This window comes from Falco punctatus, assembly GCF_963210335.1.
Source record: "Falco punctatus genome assembly, chromosome: 9".
NCBI classification, from domain to species: Eukaryota; Metazoa; Chordata; class Aves; order Falconiformes; family Falconidae; genus Falco; species Falco punctatus.
This window is the reverse complement of record NC_137589.1, coordinates 28,637,251-28,656,327: the sequence shown is the minus strand read 5'-3', so window position 1 is coordinate 28,656,327 and position 19,077 is coordinate 28,637,251. Positions and strand designations below refer to the sequence as shown.

The 19,077-nt window shown below is 60.3% G+C and overlaps 1 protein-coding gene across 6 annotated transcripts; it reads left to right on the top strand.

Annotated features, from left to right (window-relative positions):
* The first annotated feature begins 6,902 nt into the window (after positions 1-6,902).
* Positions 6,903-18,984, top strand: R3HCC1L (R3H domain and coiled-coil containing 1 like). Of its 6 annotated transcripts, XM_080402333.1 has the most exons (8): positions 6,903-7,054; positions 8,523-8,548; positions 12,296-13,779; positions 17,471-17,646; positions 17,761-17,831; positions 17,950-18,045; positions 18,220-18,360; positions 18,542-18,984. In XM_080402333.1, the coding sequence occupies exons 1-8, from the start codon at positions 6,984-6,986 to the stop codon at positions 18,595-18,597; spliced, it is 2,121 nt and encodes a 706-aa protein (XP_080258459.1). In that variant the 5' UTR covers positions 6,903-6,983; the 3' UTR covers positions 18,598-18,984. The 6 variants fall into 6 exon arrangements, with proteins under 6 accessions (XP_080258459.1, XP_080258460.1, XP_080258462.1 ...); XM_080402334.1 differs by lacking the exon at positions 8,523-8,548 and having other exon boundaries at positions 12,300-13,779; XM_080402336.1 differs by lacking the exon at positions 8,523-8,548 and having other exon boundaries at positions 6,953-7,054.
* Positions 18,985-19,077: the final 93 nt, after the last annotated feature.

Here is a 19,077-nt window from a genome sequence, read left to right as displayed (position 1 = left end):
GCAGTGCCAAGTGCTCTGGCCAGCCAGGGGAAGCCTGTGAGTTGGCAGTGCCATGTGACACCCATGGCCCTTGCAGAGACGGCACTGCTCTGGAAGCTGGGGGATCCTCAGCAGGACAGGAATCTGCTGGATTCATGGAGCACTCAGTCTGTCCCCTCCAGCAAATTCCAGACAGTGCAACACAAACTGGGAGCAGGTGAGCAGAGCAGTGCTGACTCAAGGTACTAACCTCCAGGATACTTCACTGTGGCTGTCATGCCTTTTTCTAGAGCATTGTGGAGGCTGAGGCACCTGCACACAGCCTGGTGGGTGCACAGCACGCACACACACACTGTCAGCACACTCAAGTGCACCTACATGCACAGATGTAACAGACTGCGTAGCCACCCCATCTGCACATACTCTCTGTGCGCACACATGGCATGCGAGCATTCAATGCGCTGCTCAAATGTGCACACAGCCCATGCACAGACTCACGTCTGCACTCACATGTGCATGCAGCAATGTGCACGCACCCCAACGCACACACTGTGCGCTGCTGCACTGCTGCTCGCTGCACCCATCAGCACAGCCAGGCGGGCTGTACCAACCACCCTTGCTGCTTTTTGACACTAGAAGAGGGCACCTGCTGTCACAGCAGCACACTGTGGGATCCCTCAGATGCCAAGCCAACCCCAGCTCCTGCCTGGCACCGCTTCCTTCTCTGGAGGGGCTGTGCTGGGACTTCCCTGCTCTGAGGGTCTAATTTCCACCCTAAATGTATTCATGGATAATTTATCCCCACTCATTCTTGTGCTAACATTGTCTTTTAGCTGAAATAGCTCTTCTCCTCCCCAGCGTTTACCCCGCTGATGTATTTATAGTGAGCGCTCTGCTCCCCCACAGCCTGCGCTGTGCTAGGCACCAGCCACTGTCCTCCCATCATGGGTCTTCCAGGCTCTGCCTCCCCCAGCAGCCCCCCGATGCCTCTGCTCCTCTCCCAGTTTGGCTCCAGCATGGGCAGGTCTCCCGAGGCCCATGCAGGGATGCGAGCGAGTCCCCAGCCCTGCCAGAAATGTCTCTCCTGGTTCCTCCTAGAATTGCTTTTGCCTCTCCCAGGACTACACACCCATCGTGCAGTGGCTTGCAGTGATGGAGTCCCATGCTCAGCTGGAAGCTCACTTGGTCCTTCTTTCCCCTGCTGTCCCCTCCTGTCACTGTCTCACAGCACCTGACCTCCTGCCTTGCCTGCAGCCCCCTGCCCGCTTTGGTCCTGCACCTTGGGCCAGCCTGTGGCTCCCTGTGCCTGGACACGTCCCAGCCCTGGAGGTCCTTTTTCTCGGGGCTGGCAGTGACTTGCCGACTGTCACCCATCCCAGTGGCTCCCTGTGAGCTGCTGCCTCCCAGTACCCTTCCCTGGTCCCCTCCTCCTGCCAGCAACGTCCCTCTCAGGTGCTCACTAGGCACAGGAAGGCCTGGAAAGGCATTATCTTATTACAGAGGCCAAGTCAACCCGGAGGTGTGTTTAATCTCCTCTTCAGTCCTCTTCATCACAGGTTTACCGCACCCTCAGCAGCAGCAGGGTGCCAAGGCTGGGCCCTAGGCACTGTCCACCCAGGGGTGCCCAGCCCCAGCCCTGGGACCCCCAGCCCCATGGCTTTCTCCCACCCCAGCCACTTGCTCTGCACAGCCTCTCAGGTCCCTGCATGGTCCCCAGCCACTCCTGTCACCGTGCACAGTGCCCCCGGGTCCCTGCTTGGACTCTTCCTGTCGCCGGGACATCATTAGAAATGTTAATTATTAATTATCACTAAAAGCCCTTTTTGCTGCATTGCTGTTCTCTGCCTATCTCTGCCCCGTGCTGACTGTAACCGGATACACCCGTGCTCGCCTCCTGCCTCGCAGTCCCCGGTCCCTGCTTTCCCTTCACCACCTGCTGGGTGCAGGGTGGGAGACAGAGGGCAGTCCCCCATTCCTCTGCAGGACATGACCCCATACGGGACTAGCTGGACTTGTACCCCATGGGATCCCAGAGCTGTTGCTGGCATGGAGATGCACCAGTGCCAGTGCTCAGCCTGGCGACTGCTCTGCCTCATGCCAGGAGAGGGAACAGGAGGCCAGAGGAAGGAACAGGAGGCCAGAGGAGGGACCTGACTGGTGCTGTGATGGAGCCAGTGACCATCAGCTCTTCTAGGCCATGGTTGATGTGATCTCTTGTGAAAGGAGCATTGGGACAGGTCTCCCTGATTGGAGGGTCTCGGCAGGGTGAGGGCAGCAGGCTGCACTCTAGTCCTCCCAGGCAGCATCCCTGGCTGGGGAAGAGGTAACAGGCTGCAGGGAAACCTGGGGTGCTGCCAGCAGCTGGATGGGGCTGGCAGGACCCGTGAGGCTGGTACACGCTCAGGGAAGCTGGCTGCCTTCGAGGAGCCTGTGCAGCTGCAGGGAGGGAGGGGGATGCCCAGCTTGCCCAGCTCAGTGTCCTCTGCAAAGTCTCCTGCAAGATTTACCAGCTCCAAGTGGAACTCACTGATGAATCAATTCACATCACCATCTATTGAAAGCAGTCAGGTTCCTTCACACAGGGCAGTGGCTGTCACCCAACACGGTGGCAGTGCCACAGCCAGCACTGGGCAAGATCAGGAACTGCTTCCAGTTGCAGCATCCCCGAGTGCTGTCTGCCGGGCAGAAACCACCTCCTGGCAGCATCTCCACCTGCCAGAGCTAGCCTCAATGTCCTGGTACCTCCTAGGGACCACGACAGGATGGGGCATAATGGAGCGGGCTGTGGCACAGTGCCAATGGGGGCTACTTTGCATCAGGATAAAACTTGCATTCCCCACCCCCCCCGCCCAGGAGTTCTCCTCTCCTTATTTCCCCTGTCTCCTGAAAGAGCCAGGCTATTGGGGTTAGCAAGCTTCCCACCCCAGGACTGTCACCAGCCACCCCATGCTGCTGCACGGTTCTGCTGAGGGTGCTGGAAAGAAAACAATAGCTGGAAGGAGACAACAGCGATAGCTCAGGGAGAGGCGTTCAGGGGGCAGGCTCCCGAGGGAGTGCAGGGAGGAGCACCCAGGCCTCTCCTGGACTGGTATTGATTCCTGCAGCACAAGTGCTGCCTTCTGTGCCTGTTCATTGTAGATGTGCAGGAAAACAGGGAGGAAGAGACCCCGGCTCCCCCCTCCACAGCCAGCCCGTTCTCCTAGGGGCACAGCCCCATTGCATCCTGCCTGGGAGCTGCCAGCAGCACTGGCGCCTTCCCACACTGTGGGCTGCTTCCCCACATTATACAGCACTGTCACGAGCCACTGAGTCCCCAGGTGTTTGGCGCAATAATGCAAAGCAGATCTTATCCACCCCAGCCCCGAGCTCTCTGCAGTCCCCTCCCCGTGGGCTGAGCGTGTCCCCTGGCTGGGTGTGAGGGAGAGAACCAGGGCTGCAGGTGCTCTGGGTGCCCCTGGCACACTGCAGCTGATGGGCAATTCCCTCCTTGCCCCTGCGTGCCCGTTGCAGCTCCCCAGGGCTTTTCTCTGCCAAAAGCACTCTGTCAGCATTTGCTCCGCAGCAATAAATCAGAGGGATGCTCATACAAGCATGGGCTGGCACTGGGCTCCCCAGGACCGGGGTGTAGTGAGGTGCCTCAGGCAATGCTCAGCCCCAGAACGTGACTCATTTTTTGTCTGGTGTTTCAGTGCTCAGCCCAGTGCTCAAAGCTCGGGAGAATCCCAGGCCATGCTGGCAGGTCTCTCAGCTCCTTGGATTGTCTGGCTCCTTTAGAGCCAGAGCAGAGCAAGCTGGGACTCCTCTGCACCCCTCATGCGTTCCCAGAGTGTCCCAAGGGCTGGCGGGGGGCTGACATGGCTGCAGCAGCCTTGGTACCCCAGGGCAAGGTGATTCCCTGTCCCTGGACCATGACTGGCTGTTGGTGTTCCTCCTGTTCACAGCCTGGCAGGGAGCTGCTGAGGGGCAGCCAAAACCCCTGGCCCCTTCTGACACCTCCATGTGTGTGTGGAGCAAGCAAGTTCTCAGCTCCCTGAGAGCGCTGGGAGTCACAGTGGATGGGATGACAGGCTCTCTGGTGGCTGGAAGGAGGCTCCAGGGCTCAGAGGCGGGGCTGGGGGAGGAAAGGCTGCTTGGGGAGCCAGAGCAGAGCAGAGGTTGCCCGTACTGGCTCTCCTTCCCATCCCAAGGGCCAGGGCTCAGCCTAGCGCAAGATACTGCGTGAGCGGAAGCTGGTTGCATGGCTTGCTTGTGATCAGACCCAGATCTGGGTCCACTGACAGCTCCTTTCTCTCCCGTGCTGCTCCTTTCAGCCCGTGCCTCCCCGCAGCCCTGGCTGACGCAGCTGCAGATGAACAGACAAGGAGAGCAGGCAGCACTCCCGGCCCGCTCTGCTGTCCCCTGGGAGGCATAGACACGGCAGTTTTAGATCAAGACTCTTCAGAAGCAAGAGCAGCCCCGGCTATCAGCAGAGAGCGGACAGCCGGCTCCAAGCACTCACTCCCACTGGCTTCGTGACACGGGCAGTGGGTTTTAGGATGCCAAGGCAGCCAGGACTAGGGTGCTGGGCCCCCTGGTGCTTAGCCATGGGATGCTGCAGCTCCCACCAGTGCTGGCCTGAGTGCCTGAGGCATGGCTGGGCTGGGGGCAGACCCAGCAGCAACAGCCAACCCCCTGTCCCAGCACTGGGAGCGTTTGGAGCCCAGTGCCACCCTGCTCTGTGCAGAGCATCAGTCACCTCTTGGAGAATGGGATCCCCATGCCTGGGAAGATTCTCAGGACCCCTGAGACCCCACTAGCTGAGGAGAAGGTGGGCTATGGCCCAGCAAGTCCTGCAGCCCCACTCTGGGGTAGATGGCCTCAGGGGCTGGCGCAAGCAAGGTGCATTTACATCGCCCCCTTACCCTCACCCATCCCCTCTTTTGTGGGGAGCACGGGGGTGTCAGCAGTGCAATGGGTCTCTGTCCCAGTGGGTGGCACTCCGCAGGGTATCACAGTGCTCCTTGTGGGAGGCAGGAGCACAAGCACAGCTGCTGGGGCTGAAGGGGACACGTGAGAATGTCTCCAGCAGGGGAAAGTGCGGGGGTCCTTCTGCAGCCCACAACTCGAAGCACTCGGACTGCTGCTGCTGCTGCCATGGAAACTGCTGTGGAACATCATCCTGCCGCACCGGCCAGGGCAACCAGGCCACTGCTGTCCCCAGCCGTCCTCGGGCTCTGTCTGCAGGCACCTGGGTTGACAGAGTGGGAGAGGCCAGGTGCTCCCTGCCAGCCACCGTCTTTGGGTCACCCTTGGGCTGTGATGAGATGGGGGCACCCCTGGCTGGGACACCCAGGGTACGGCCGGGACAGAGAGGCCAGGGAAGTGCTGGCAGAGGGTGTCTGGTGCCATTCCCAGACAAACCCAGCTCCCACACGGCCAGGGGCTCCACGCTGCTTGGCCTCCCACAAACATAAATCATTTTCTAATTTATAACATGAATAATTGATTTTGCCTCCGTAGCTGGTGATAAATCTCCTGTGCGCACATGCATAAGAAAATAATAATAATGAAAGCGATCAGGATCTGCTGCCATCGATTACCTGTGAGAGGGACCGTGGTCCCCTGTGTGCCATGGCCGGCTTGGGCGGGGACAACTCCCCGGGGTGTGCCGGGTGGCCCTGCCTGGTGGTAGCCTTCCTTGTCCTGCACAGCAGCACGTGGCTGGGGCAGAATGACCCTGCCTATCCAAGTCCGAGCCCCTGTGGCTGTACTGGGACCCACACCGGGCAGTCAGGAAAGTCTCAGGCATCAGCAGTCGCAGCCCTGTAGCTGTACCTGAGGAGGGATAAGATTCTTGGCACAGCCCCATGCACTGATGTCCCGTGCAATGCCTCAGTGACGCCTTGTCAGGATGGCAGGTAACCAGTCCCTGGTCCCTCAGCAGCTGCACAACCTCTAGGGAGCTGTGGAAGCCGTGATGGCTGCCAGCTGCCTGGGCACCAGCCTCCCATCCCCGCCTGCGTGTGGGACACCAGGCCTCCGTCACCTGCACCAGGAGCCTGCCTGGGAAGCAGCTCCTTAGGAATTGCACTGGAGAGCCTCGGCTTATTAGAAAGCACGTTGGGGTCGGGGTGGGAGGCGGCAGAGACCCCAGTCCATCAGCCTGACAAACCAAGGCGGCTGCAGCAGCCTGCCCCACGCCCCCTTAGCCCCGTGTTCTGCCTCGCAGCCTGCGGTGACAGCGACCCTCGCGCTCCTGCATCCCCGGGCCCGGCCCTGCCGGCTCCCACCCCGCCCGCGGGAGACCCCGGCCCGGCTCCCCCGGGCGCCCCACCCGTCCCCGGCAGGGCCGGCCCGGCTCGGCAGCCTCTGCAGCACCGGCGCTTCGTTCGGAGATGGCGGCCGCGCCGGGCCCGGGCTGCTCCCCTCGGTGCCCGTTACCGGCCGGGCGCGGGCGGGCGGTGCTCGCCCAACGCCGGGAAGGAAGAGCAGCGAGCCCCCCGGGGCAGGCGCCTTCCCCGCCGCCACAGTGGCCGGCCAGCCGGCGGCGGGGCGCGGGAGGGGGCCCGGCGTGCCCGAGCCCCCGGCAGCTCCCCCGGTGCCCCCCGGCAGGCGGGAGCGGGGCTCTGCCCGCACAGCCAGCGCGGCCGCGGCCAGCACCGCGGCTCCCGCCTGCTGTGTGACCTTAAACGGTAACGGGAAACCCACGGCAGCCTCCCGTGGGGTCGCCCGGGGGCCGAAGGGGAGGGTCGCCCTCCCTCCCCCGCAGCCCCGTGCCCATCCTGCCCCCCCGGCCACCCTGCCCTCGGCCCCCTCCCCCGGCTGCTGGCTGGTGCGGGGCGGAGGGAGGGCAGCGGGGCTGCCCGTGGCGGTCCCAGCCCCGGGGACGCGGAGGACCGGGCGGGGCCGGCGGCCTGTGTGCCCGCGGGGTGCCGGCGCGGGGGAGGCGCGGCCGCCCGGGGCGCGGGGCGGTGCCGGTGCCGGTGCCGCACTACAGGTCCCGGCGCTCCCCGCGGCGGGACGGGATGGGGCGGGCCCGGCGGGGCGGAAGCGGCGGCGGCGGCGCGGAGCGGCGGGGGACCCGGCGCGGCCACTGGTAACGGCGGGGGCCTGGCAGGCAGCGCGGCCCGGCGCGGCGCTCGGGACGGGGGCACAGCAGCCCCAGGTTCGCACCCTGCCCGGGTTGCGCGCTGCGCCCCGTGTCCCGCTCCCCCCCACCGCGGTGTCCCTGCCCTGACCCCCACCCCGTGTCCCAGCCCTTTCCCCCTCTCCGCTGGCACGCAGTCCCCGGAGTGCCTGGGTGACATGGCACGTTGCAGACCGCATAACTCTTCCCCAACTTATTGAGTCATCAGGCGCTGCCGGCAGTGACAGCCCTCGAGGGCAGGGGAGTTATATGGCGTCCCCGGGCACTCGGCGTGCCAGGTTCCCACGGCTCGTAAAACGTGCCCACTGCTCCCAGGCGCTGGATGCTGTTTTTCACGGCTGCCTGCCTGCCCTCGCACCCCCGCCATCCTTCACCTGCTGTGGGGCTGGCACAGCTCTGGGGTGGCTCATGGCACGATGCCGGTGACCAGCTTCTGCCCTTTGTGCATTTTGGGGGTGGTCACGCTGGCCACCTCCTTCCTGGTCTGAGCACACCACAGGGCCTTGCTTTCCAGGCTGCTCCTGCCCGCCTAGTAGCTGCTTCATGTTATTTTACCTTCATTTTCCCTGACCGGATCTTGCTTTGTTTCCTGACTATGTTTCTTGGGTCTTTTGAAAGATTTTTGTGCTCTGGCTGGTGTTTGCAACGCCTCTCTGCTCGGTATCATCTGAAAATTTAATTATAATTCACTATTCAAATGAAAGTTTGGGAGGTAGTATAAAATGATACCCTTGAAGTTCAGCTAAATTGCGTCTTGCTTGCCTTATCCAAAAGCTTTGCCTAGCAATTCTTCCAAAATAACCTGCCCTGCAAGCCAGTGTCCTTCATCCAGGAGCCCATTGCGGTGGGTGCGCAGGCTCCTTCCTCCACCCGTTATGTTCTGTGCTAGGGAGGGGCACAGGGTTTATCCTGTGCCAGACTCTGGTTTTGTTGTCCTTTCTCACAGACAAAATCAGCACCTGTTGTGCTCTGCCTGTCACTAGGGCCCTGGGTTCCTCCTGGCACCACGTGTGTGCTGGCGGGTTAATCGGTTCGTCTTGGCACCGGCCACGCCAGCCAGGTGACCCTGTCTATGTGGAGATGCTGGTTTTGCTTTCCCTGCAGCTGTTTCTTCGAGGCCTCTGCCTCATTTGCATTTCTCTTGTTAAAAACAGTAATTTTGCCCTTTTGAATCATCTTTATTTTTGAGCCATCATTAATTTTCTCTCCCTTCTTGTTTATTAATAGATCTTTTCACTTTTGTGCTGATTCTGCCTGAGTATATTTGTAAAGTCCTTTGTATTCCCCTTAGCCTGCCAGCTGTTAACTCCTTCTGCTGGTTTGTTGTCCCTTCCTGCCCCCCCCTGCAGCTGTGGGGGGACATTATTGACTTACAAATCCTCCTCCTGTCTAAAAGGTTCCCCTTCTCTTGTTCCAGGCATCTCCTAAGAGCATCTGTTCCAAGTATCTCCTAAGAGCATCGCACATGAAAGGCATGATTGAAATCTCTTTTCTCAGCACCTTTGATGCCTTTGCTGCCTCCTTGCGTAGCCAGTGTTTGCTCCGGCTGCTGGAGAGCATCTTTCTCCTGGCAGCAGGGGACAGGGATGTCTTAAAGCCCACAGGGCTGCAGGCAGGCGTTGTACGGGATGCAGCTTTCTGCTTCTTGAAGTGCTTTGCTTTGCTTCATGCTGGTGGCTCTGTGTTTTTGCTTTTGCTCTGCCTCTCCTTGCCAGGCATCCAGGTCTTTCCCTGGCCCCATCACCTGCTGCGTGAGCTGGGCAGGCTGGGCTGGAGCTCTGCTGAGGGCAGGAGAGGTGCAGGGTAGCCAGAACCTCTGATGGTCCTTAGCTGGGCTGCTGTGCACCGATGTTGTGCAGTCAGTGAGCATGCCATGGCACGTGCCTGGCATGGGATGAGCCCTGTGAGCAGCGAGTTCCCCAGCAGGGCTGTTTAGAATCTCCTTGTACCTGTCTTTTTATTAGTCTTGTTATTATATTTATTTTTTTTCCCTCCAAAGAGCCCAATATGCGGCAGGCTGTAAAGAGTGACATTGCGGGTGCACGAGCCGCATGCTGAGGCTGCGCACGGTCCCCCAAGGCTCCCGGTCCCCCAGTGTTGCCATCCCTGTTCACCATCAAGGCTTTAAGGTTATCTGCTCTATCGACGGGAGTATGGATTGAGTGGAATTAGAAACCTCGAAGGCTAAAAATACAGCTCCCTGCCAGGAAATGCGGCAGCCTGCTGGGAGGGCGCTGGGTGGCATCGAAACTTTTCCGGGAACTGGCATGCTCCGGTGTGAGCCCTGCAGCCTCACATCCGCGCCCATCCCTGGGTTCCCTGAGCAGTACTAAGGCCAGCTGCTCTGCCCACAGTGGAAGAAGGCAGCGGGAGCTCTGGCTTTGCTGTCGGATTTGTGCTGCAGGTGTCCTCACCTGCCAGGCAGGGATGCAGATGGTGGAGGTAATCTGGCGATGCACTGTGCAGTGTGAAGGAGAGTGTGTGACGTGGTCAGCCCTGTCTTGCTGCTGTTTGTGGGTTCGTTCCCTGGATAGAAGGAGGAGAGAAATCAGGGAAAAAATGCTGCACGTCTGCTGCAGATGGTCACTAGAGGAGAAAGGCAGGCTGGTGCTGGCACATCCCCCGGGCAGCTGCTCTGAGGCCTCACAAACTCATGCCATGAGCACAAGTTCCCCATGAGTAGTGTGTTTGTGTGGATGGTGTGAGGGGAGCTGGTGCCTGTGGGGAGCTCTGGCCACCTCCTGGCTGATGCTCCAGCATCCCCCTTGCTACGCCAGGCTGTGTTGTGCTGGGCTGGTGGGTGTTATGTGCCAGGCAGGTGGGCAGTGCTCCCACTGCCACTTTGACTGTGGTATCATGGCATGCCGAGTCTGGGGCTGCCTTTCCCTGCTTGGTGCCACAATGCCGAGCTGTTTTGGTAGCTGGCTCTGAGAAGCAGGGCAGCATGCGGGACAGCACGGGCCCTTTGGGGGATGCACTGGCCATCGCCGCCTGGGGTGAGCTTGGTCCTGGAGTCTGGAAGCAGAGGGTTGCCCTGCCCAGTGTAGTGTGAATGAGACCCGAAGCCAGGGCCGTTGCTCTGCCTCCCAGAGCATGAAATCGGTCGGTGCCGATGCGTGGCCATGGCATCGATGAAGTGTGTAATAGGCTGGGGGCAGGAGCTGTGCTGCCTTGTGGGGAAAAACCAAACCATTGCAGCATCCCTGCCAGCATGGGCGAGTCACCACCTTGCCATGGTCCTCCCTGGGCTGTGGGAAGCAGCTCTTCCCCAGCAGCCTGCGGCAGGCAGAGGCAAAGCTGTGCAGGGAGAGGATGCTCCCAGCACCAGCCGTCTGGCTAATGCCGCACCATCTGCTTTGGAGGGTGAGGCAAGGTGAACGGCAAGCTTTCGAGGAGCCCATAAATCCTGTGTGCAAAGGCTCTTGGAGGTGACTTGGGATATGCGTGGAGCAGTGCTGCTGCTGGCAGCTCCCTGTGCTGGAAATTCTTGGGAAGCAGAGACTGGGGCGATCAGTGATCCCCCCCCAAGGCATTCAGTGATGTCCCATGGACCGAGATTCTGGGCTTAGCTGGAAAAAGTCCTTAGGAGAACGTGCTTTGGTGCAGTTGGGAGCCCTGTGTGGCTGGAAATGGTGGTGTTGGGGGGGGTGGGGTGTCCCAGTGCCCCCACCTCTCTGGCACCCAGGCTGCCACTCGGCGACAAATTGTATAATGCCTTGGGACTGAAAAATTACTAATACAAACCTTGGCGGGTTTGTAGGATACATTCCTTTCTCATGGTCGATAAAGATAAAGGGGATCGTTCTGCTGGCAAAATTAGTGTATCAAAGAGGGGGAAAAATATGACAAGAGCTGCAGAGGCAGAAAAATGGTTGGGGCAGCTCCAGGATGGTGTCCAGCATCACTGCAGCACCTGTGCCTGCACCTTGTGCCGTGGAGGTGGGCAGGAGTGCACGGTGCTTCTGCCCACCTCCACAGCACGAGGCACAGGCACCACGGTGATGCTGGGGAGCACGGCCCTGCCCAGGCTTGCCAGCAGTTTCCAGAATGCCATGAGAGACCCATCCATCAAGCTGAGGCAGTTGTCTGTCTGTCCATCCGTCCGTCAGGAGGAGGGGATGATGCCATTCGGCACGGGCAGTCCCGGCCGCTTTCCAGCCAGCGGTTGGCCTCCCCTCGCCTTCCCGGCACCGCTGCCGGCTGTTGGTGAGGGGCCGCGGGGAGCGTTCGCGCCTCGGTCGGGGGCTGCGTGGAGGGGAGGCTAATGTACCGGAGGTGCCTCGGAAATGAGAGCCTTGGATGGGTTCCTGGCCCTATTGATCCGCCGGCAGTTTATGCATCCTGACATTCATAATCTCGGTCGGCACTGATGGTCCAGATTAATGGGCCCGGGGGCTGTCCATCCGTCACTTCACATTAATTACTGAAGAGGTGTTTTTCCAGTGATTTACCTGACAGCGGCCCGTGATGAATCCCCCTAAACGGAGTGGGCAGTGATTAATCACGGGGCCCTGGCCCAGCCCTACTCTGCCTCAACCACAGTGCAGCCCCCCACGCCATCCGTCTCCATAAACCCTGCCTGATGCATATTTATAGGGGCAGGGGGGCCCGGCAGCTCGTGGCGTGCCTGCTTCTGCCAAAGATGATGAAAAATAAATCTCTGCTGGGATGGGGCAGCAGGTGAGCAGGGCTGCGGCGTGCTAGGGTGGCAGCCGTGGTCCTCTGCCGGGGTGTCCCTGGGCTGGGGCTTGGTTTTCTGGTGCTCTGCAGCTGCCACAGACTTCTCCGCAGTTTTTGATGCATGAATGGTACAAGGGCTCTGTGGCTTGCTTCAGCTGTGGACACTGGCCCCTGGGGCTGGGGTGTCCCAGGCAGCAGCCGCCAGAGCAGGCAGGTGGGCACCTCGGTGATGCTGGCAGAGTTTCCCTGCTTTTCCCAAGCCCGGTACGCCTCACCAAAGGCTGTAGTGCTGTGGGGTGCTGCAGGCACCAAACCCCATCTGCAGATCTGCTGCCGTGGGGACAGTGTTGGGGCTCCACTATCCATCGCTGCGCTGGCTGCTGTGGGAGCGAGTGTGGTTGCCAGGCTGGGACCCCAACCCACCGACCTGGGCAGGGGCTTCCCCCTGCATGCCCGTCTGTGGGGCCACTGGGATGCGGGCAGGGCGGTGACACTGTCTCTCCTTGGCAGGCAGCGGTGGCACCATGCAGCAGGAGGTGGAGGGCAGCCGGCCGCGCTGTCGGAAGCCTGACATGGCCCTCTACGTGCCCAAAGCACGGCGGGAGAGAGCGGTGCAAGTGGTGGGTGATGTGCCAACCGGGCACCACCGGGAGCCCGAGAACCACTGCCTGGCACGGGACACTTGCCAGGGTAGCGGCGAGGGGCAGAGACGAAGCCCCCATGCCAGGACACAGGCGGGCAGAGCAGCAAGGAGGGAGAGCAAGGTGCATGCTGGCCCGAAGGAGCCACGGGCAGCCTCTGCAGGGCACTGCTGGAGGCCGGGAAGCAGCTGCTCTGTCACACCGGAGGCCCCGGGAGCATCACCCAGCACGTGGGAGCTGTGCCCAGATCTGGTCGTTGCCCAGCCCTGGGATGGGCAGGACAAAGCATCCCATGGCGAAGGTCTCAGAGAGCTCATCCACGGCCACCGCATGATGAGGACTGACCCTGACCCTCCATCCCCAATGAGCACCCAGCCTGGGGCTGTGGAGGCTACTCCTGAGCCCGAGGGCAACCCCGCTAGCCCAATGCCAGTGTGTCAGGCAGGGCCAGGTGGCGTGTCGGAGCATTTGGGGGACAGCACACCAGATCCAGCTGGGGACCTGTCCCAGAGCCCAGGAGAGGGTGTCCTGCAGCCGGCAGGGGTGGGCAGCCAGGGCAGCGTGGCCAGGCTGGCGTGTGAGGCTATGGGTCCGGAAGCCCAGGAGGAGGAGAAGGAGCGGGGAGGGTCTCTGCTGGCAGGGCAGGGTGAGGGCTGTGCCGCTGGGGTGCCAGAGGAGGAGGTGGAGAGGTGGGGAGGCATGGCTGAGCTTGCCAGGGAGAGCACCTTGGGTGCACCAGGAGCCAGCTGTGAACCCGGGTGCTCAAGGGGTGACACGGGCGATACACTAGTGCTCCCAGGGGAGAGCACCCCAGGGCAGGGCACGGGCAGTCTGTCCCAGCTCCTGCTCAGCAAGGAGGAGAGCGCTGCTGGTGCCAGGCATCCCGGTGGGGAGGGCAACCTGATGCCTACTGCACAGGGAGCAGACGGCACCTCTGTCTGCACAGACTGCAGCGCTGGGGCAGAGAGCGGCCCGCTGGGTGCTGGCAAGGAGCCAGCGAGTGGCATGTGGGAGGGAGCACCCCTGGAGAGCTGTGAGCCCCCCCCATCCCTGGAGAGCCACGAGCCCCCACCACCCCTGGAGCTGCTGTGCCACAGCGTAGAGGGCCTCTCACCCGCAGCCTGGGCTGAGGAGCCGTCTGGGGCAGGTGAGGACACAGGCTTGCTGCAGCAGCACCACTGCAGCCAGGAGCCCAAGGAGGAAGAGGAAGGTCTCCGTAGTGGCTCCCCAAAGGAAGGGCAGACCAGCGCCAGTGCCGGAACCCTGTGCCAGGCCAGCCCAGGTGCCGAGGAGAGCTGGGACGTGCTGTTTAACGATGATGGGGACTGCCTGGACCCACGCCTGCTGGAGGAGGTATGTGCTGCGAGCCAGTGCCCGTGGGGATTTGCAGGGATGGTAGCTACTGCCTGCTGGGATGCAAGGACAGTGTCCCCGAGGGTCAGCTGTCCCCATGTCCTCCTGGGTGAGTGCATGGTAGGGGGTGCTGCGGCCATGTGGCCAGCCTGCCAGTGCTGCCTGCTGTCACTGCCAGCCATCCCTGAGGGTGTGAGCTGCCTGCTGTGCCAAAATGCCTGGGACCTCCACCTTCCCCCCGGGCGGGTTCCCATCCCTTCCCATGGGGCTGGTGAAGGCTGGGGGAGATCTTTCCTCTATAGTACATAAAGCACACCCGGTAAAACCCGCTTGAGCACCGTAAACTGCAACTGCAACTGCACCCTCATGAAACCAGGGCTGGTGATAAAGAAATGGGCTGAGACATATGGGTTCCCATTGAAATAGCAAAGGGATGTTTCCTCAAAACTATGGCTTCTTAATCAGCTTTGGCTCATTACCATCCCCTCCTGCATGTGTGTTGCTGAATTTACTACAATTAGCTGCTTAGCACCAGGACCTACTCTGTTTTCTTGCTGTTTGCAATGGAAGTTCAGTTTCTGCAGCGAGGCTGAATACCCCTTATTGCATTTTAAATCAGTAGCATCAAACTGGTAATTTTCCAAATGACATTAATGTGCCCAAAGTAACAAACAGCGCTAATATTGTTACAGCCAGCGTCTGTCCACCCTGGGCTGGAAGCAGGGTGTGGAGTGGTGGGTGGTGCCTGATAACAGCATCTGTGAAGGGATGAGATTAATGCAAGAGCATCCTTACCAAGGGGCACTGGTACCCACCTTGTCCGCAGGGCCATGCCTAGGCTGGCAAGCCTTCTCCAAGCCCGGCGTGGGCCTGGGGCAAGGTGTGGGACACAGAGCTCACATCCGGGGCTGCTTGGAGGGGGACATGGAAGGGTATTGGGTACCCCCATCCCTACCTGGCTGTCCTCCCCCCAGCTGCAGTCCCCTGCCCTCCAGCTGGGAGGTTGTGGTGAGCATCGGTGCAAGAGGGACAGCACTGCCAGCTGGTGCATGTTGGGCTGGCACTGGCTTTCCATGGTGCTGTGGGCATGGCTTCATCCTCGGGCACAGCAAAGTGGCTGCCTGGCCCTGCCAGGGAGGCAGGTCAAGGAGGACCTGTGTTATGGTGCAGCCATACAATGCTGCAGGCAAGGTTGTGCTGTGCAGCATGGGTGCTTAACTCCAAGGAGCTCTGGAGTATCTGTGTTAGCTCTCCTGTGCACAAGCTCTGAGCAAAGTATAAACTTTCCAGGGAGCTTCCCAAGATGGGTGAATAACAACCTGAATAAGGGATTTATCAATTAAAAGTTGCCATCTTCAGCCCCTGCAGATTCCCATGTCAAGCCTGGTGCTTCCTTGAGCCCTGTGAGCTCTCGGCAGGTGGACGCAGCTGCTCAGGGAGGGTGCAGGCTCCTGGGGAGATGGAGCTGTTGTTAATGAACAAAAAGGACAAGAAAATTAGTAGCATTCTTCCCTGTAGCCAAATCCTTATGCGACGCAGATAGCCAGCAGAGAGCAAGATTTATGACGTTCTGTGTGGAGGAGAGATTTCTGATAGTGGACAGCTCTTTAATCTAGCAGGAAAAAACACCATAGCAAGATCCATTGGCTGGAAGCTGAAACCAGACAAATTCAGAGTAAAAATCAGTTTGAATGCAGGGGGTAATTAAGCACTGCGACCATTTCCTTGCAGGCTCGATGGACTCTCCATCAGCCGGCACGGTGCCTGTGTGCCGGGAGCCGTGGTGCATGCACGCCAGCCTTCTCTCCAGCTCTGGAGGTGCGCTCTCGGTGAGCGAGCGGCGGTGTAAGCGAGCAGCCACAGACCCCTCTAATGTGCTCCAGCGAGGGTGTGTCTTTAGAGAGCAGCGAGGCGCAAGGGACAGGCTTCGTTTTCCATGGCGTCCTGTCTCTGCCATCCAGCTGTCCATCCTTCAGCAGACCCTTCCCAGGGTGCCTGCCAGGGCTGGGGGCTGTACCCTGGCTTCTGCTCCCTGCCCTGTCCCATGTCCGGGGGGCTGCAGGCGTGCTGTGTGCCCATGCTGGCAGCGTGGGGGGGACCTGTTGAGCTGTGCCTGCCGCGTGGCTGAGCCTGGCTGCCAGACGGCTCCCGTCCTTGCCGCCCCACCACACTTGGTGATTTGTGAAGGTCAAGGACCTCTCTGGCACTCTGTGCTCCTGCTCTCTAATCATCTTCCCAGCGCCTGGGACTACCCGAGTGCTTTGCTCCCTCAAGCGGCACTGCAGGGCTTCATCCTGCCCAGGGACGGCTCCTTCACCTCCGCCGAGGAGGCAGGGGGTGCCTGATGAATGCACTGCGCTGCACAGGGTGCACTTGGTTAATGGGTGATGGTGGTGGGGCAGGCGGCTCAGTCGGCGGTGCTAGCCTGTCCCGTGAGCTCCATAACTCAGCTCTACCCTCCGCTGGCATCCAGCCGCCCGGGCAGCACTCCCCTCACCTGCCGTGAATCCATCTTCCCCATAAAATTGTCGGAATGAGCACTTTTTATTGACTGAGCTGGCTGGGATTTATGGACTCTAACCTTCCAGCCATGGTGTGCTGTGCTATGATCGCTTGGGGGATCGGGCTGGGAACCTGGCTGAGTTATGTACCCACTCCCCAGCACCACGCTGGCCCCACGCTCTGGGGGGGATGGGGGAGCTCTTGCTGGCTTTGGGCTGTGCCTGTCCTGGTGTCTCAGCTAGGGCAGGGCTGTGAATCCCCTCAGATGCTGGCATGGTGCGGTTTGGAAAGCTGGGGTGCAGTGAGTGGTGCGGGGTGGTCCACCGGCACCGATGCTGCAGGGCGGAGGGGAGTAGCTGCACCTCCATGTTGTGGCAGTGGGAGACTGCTGCCCACATTTTAAAATGAAGGTTGGAAAATAGGAGAGGTAGAAAAACACTACAGCCATCATCTTTTAGGGCTGGAGAAAGTGCCCCACTGTGAGATACTAAGGCGTGCAACCCGTGTAGCTTATCAAGAAGAAGATTGAGAAGGGACTTGATTAGCATGAGTAAGTGCAGTCACGGGGAGGGGACTGGGGACTGTGGATTCTTTAATCCAGCAAGATGCAGAACGAGAACCGCCGGCTGGAAAGCAAAGCCAGACAAACTCAAATGAGAAATAAGGCATAAATTTTTAGCTGGGCAGGTGATTAACCACCAGAACTTGCTCGTCAGGGGAGTGCTGGCTTTTCCATTTGGCGTCTGGGGTGCCGATGGGCTGCTCTGGTGCATGTGCTGCAGCTGAGGCATGCTGAGCCTGGTGCTCCCACATGGCAGTCAGATGTCAGTCTTTCCTCCTGAACTTGCTGTCTTGCTCCTTGTTGTTCCCCAAATGTATTTTGGGTCAGCATGTCACTGTGGAAGGAGGGGTGTGCTTGGCGGTGTATGCTCTGTCTCACCAGTACCATTCCTACTGCGTCCCTAGTGGGACCACAGAGCATGGCAAGTGAAGGGATGCTGGTATGGGAAAAGCAATGAGAGCTCTGGTCAATAGTTCCTAATATGTGAATGCCATGAATCCATCTGCAGTGCTGGGGCAGGGGGTGAGGGCCAGGCCACTTCCCAGGGAGCACTTGCCATGGATCAGGAGCTGGCATGGTGTGGGTGGACATGGGTTGCTCAGTGCTGTGCCTCTCCTACCCCTGCAGCTCTCAGGGGGTGAGAAGCGCCGGGAGAGCCAGCAGTCACCCCGCTTCAACTACTACGGGGCTGAACCCACCGTACCAGATCTCAGCGATGCGGAGCTGCCCCATGTCATCGAGATCTATGATTTCCCCTCGGATTTCCGCACTGAAGACCTGTTGCGTGTCTTCTGCAGCTATCAGTGAGTCTGCTGGCAATGCCCCAACCCTGGCCCTGGGGTCCCCTGCCTGGGCTCTGCTCTGGACCCCTGCCTACCCAGTGCCGATGCCTTGCTGAGCTTCCCTCTTTCCGGCAGGAAAAAAGGCTTTGATATTAAGTGGGTGGACGATACGCATGCCCTGGGCATCTTCTCCAGCCCCATAACAGGTACTGCTCCCAGTTCGGCTAGGGATGGGCAGAGGGGAGGCTTCCCTGCCTCTCCTGCGGCTGGATCCTGGGCATGGGGCTGGGCCTGCAAGCAGACTCTACTGCTTTCTCCCTGCAGCACGTGATGCTCTCAGCACCAAGCACCTGATGGTGAAGACGCGCCCGCTCTCCCATGGCACCCGCGCCTCTAAAGCCAAAGCCAGGGCGTATGCAGGTGAGTGATGGTGCCCTGAGGTAGCTTGTGCCATGGTGCTTATGCAGTATCTTTGTCCTGATAACTGGGGTGTGATGGAGCAGCTGGATGGAGCAGCAGCGCTGTGGAGCCGTGCCAGCTGCCCCATCCCTCCCAGGATGCCCCTACTGATGTCCCCTATCTCCGCTCACCCAGACTACCTGCAGCCGGCAAAGGAGCGCCCTGAAACATCGGCTGCCCTGGCCAGGCGGCTGGTGATCGGTGCCCTGGGGGTACGCAGCAACCAGACGCCAGCTCAGCGAGATGCTGAGCGGAGGAAGCTGCAAGAAGCCCAGGGTGAGATTTGGATGCTTGGGAGGGGTTGTAGTTTGGGGGGACCCTCCTCATGAATGCCCCTTCTCAGAGGCTGCTGAGTGGGAGAGGTCTGCAGCAGGATGGGCACTGGCCATCTCCATGGGGAGCCGAGTGGCTGTGGGGTGGTGGGAACGTGGGGTTGATTCTCCTCTTGTCTCTGCAGAGAGGAAGCGCCTGGAGAACAAGCAGCGGGAGGATGCCTGGGAGGGCCGGGACTGAGCTGGGAGGCTGCACATTCAGTTCCACTAGAAACCCCGCTGGGGTGTCCGGGCCCCTCTCTGCGGGCAGGCAGAGCATCCTGCATCTCAAGAGCTGGGATAGATACTGCACCGTATCCAAAAGCACCAGGCTGCTCCACTGAAAGGGCTAAGCAGGACAGGTGCAGGCTGGTTGGTGCCATGCAGATGCTGTCACTGTCAGGCAGCGCTGCCCATCCTGCCCCGGGCAGGACCCCCGGTGCTGCCTGCTGCAGTGGAAGCAGCAGCAGGACGCGGGGAGCTCAGCAGCAAAGCTGCAGGGCTGTGCGGGGCAGCCCTGGCCACCTGGCAGGGCCTTGTGAGCAAGAGTTTCTGTCCTATATTTTGCTAATAAATACCATTTATTTTATTTGCCTGGCCAGGTTGTGGCTCTCTGCGCCCGTGCATGCCAGGGGAGGGTACGTATGCTGGGGGCTGCTGCGCATGGTCCCTGCCACCATGG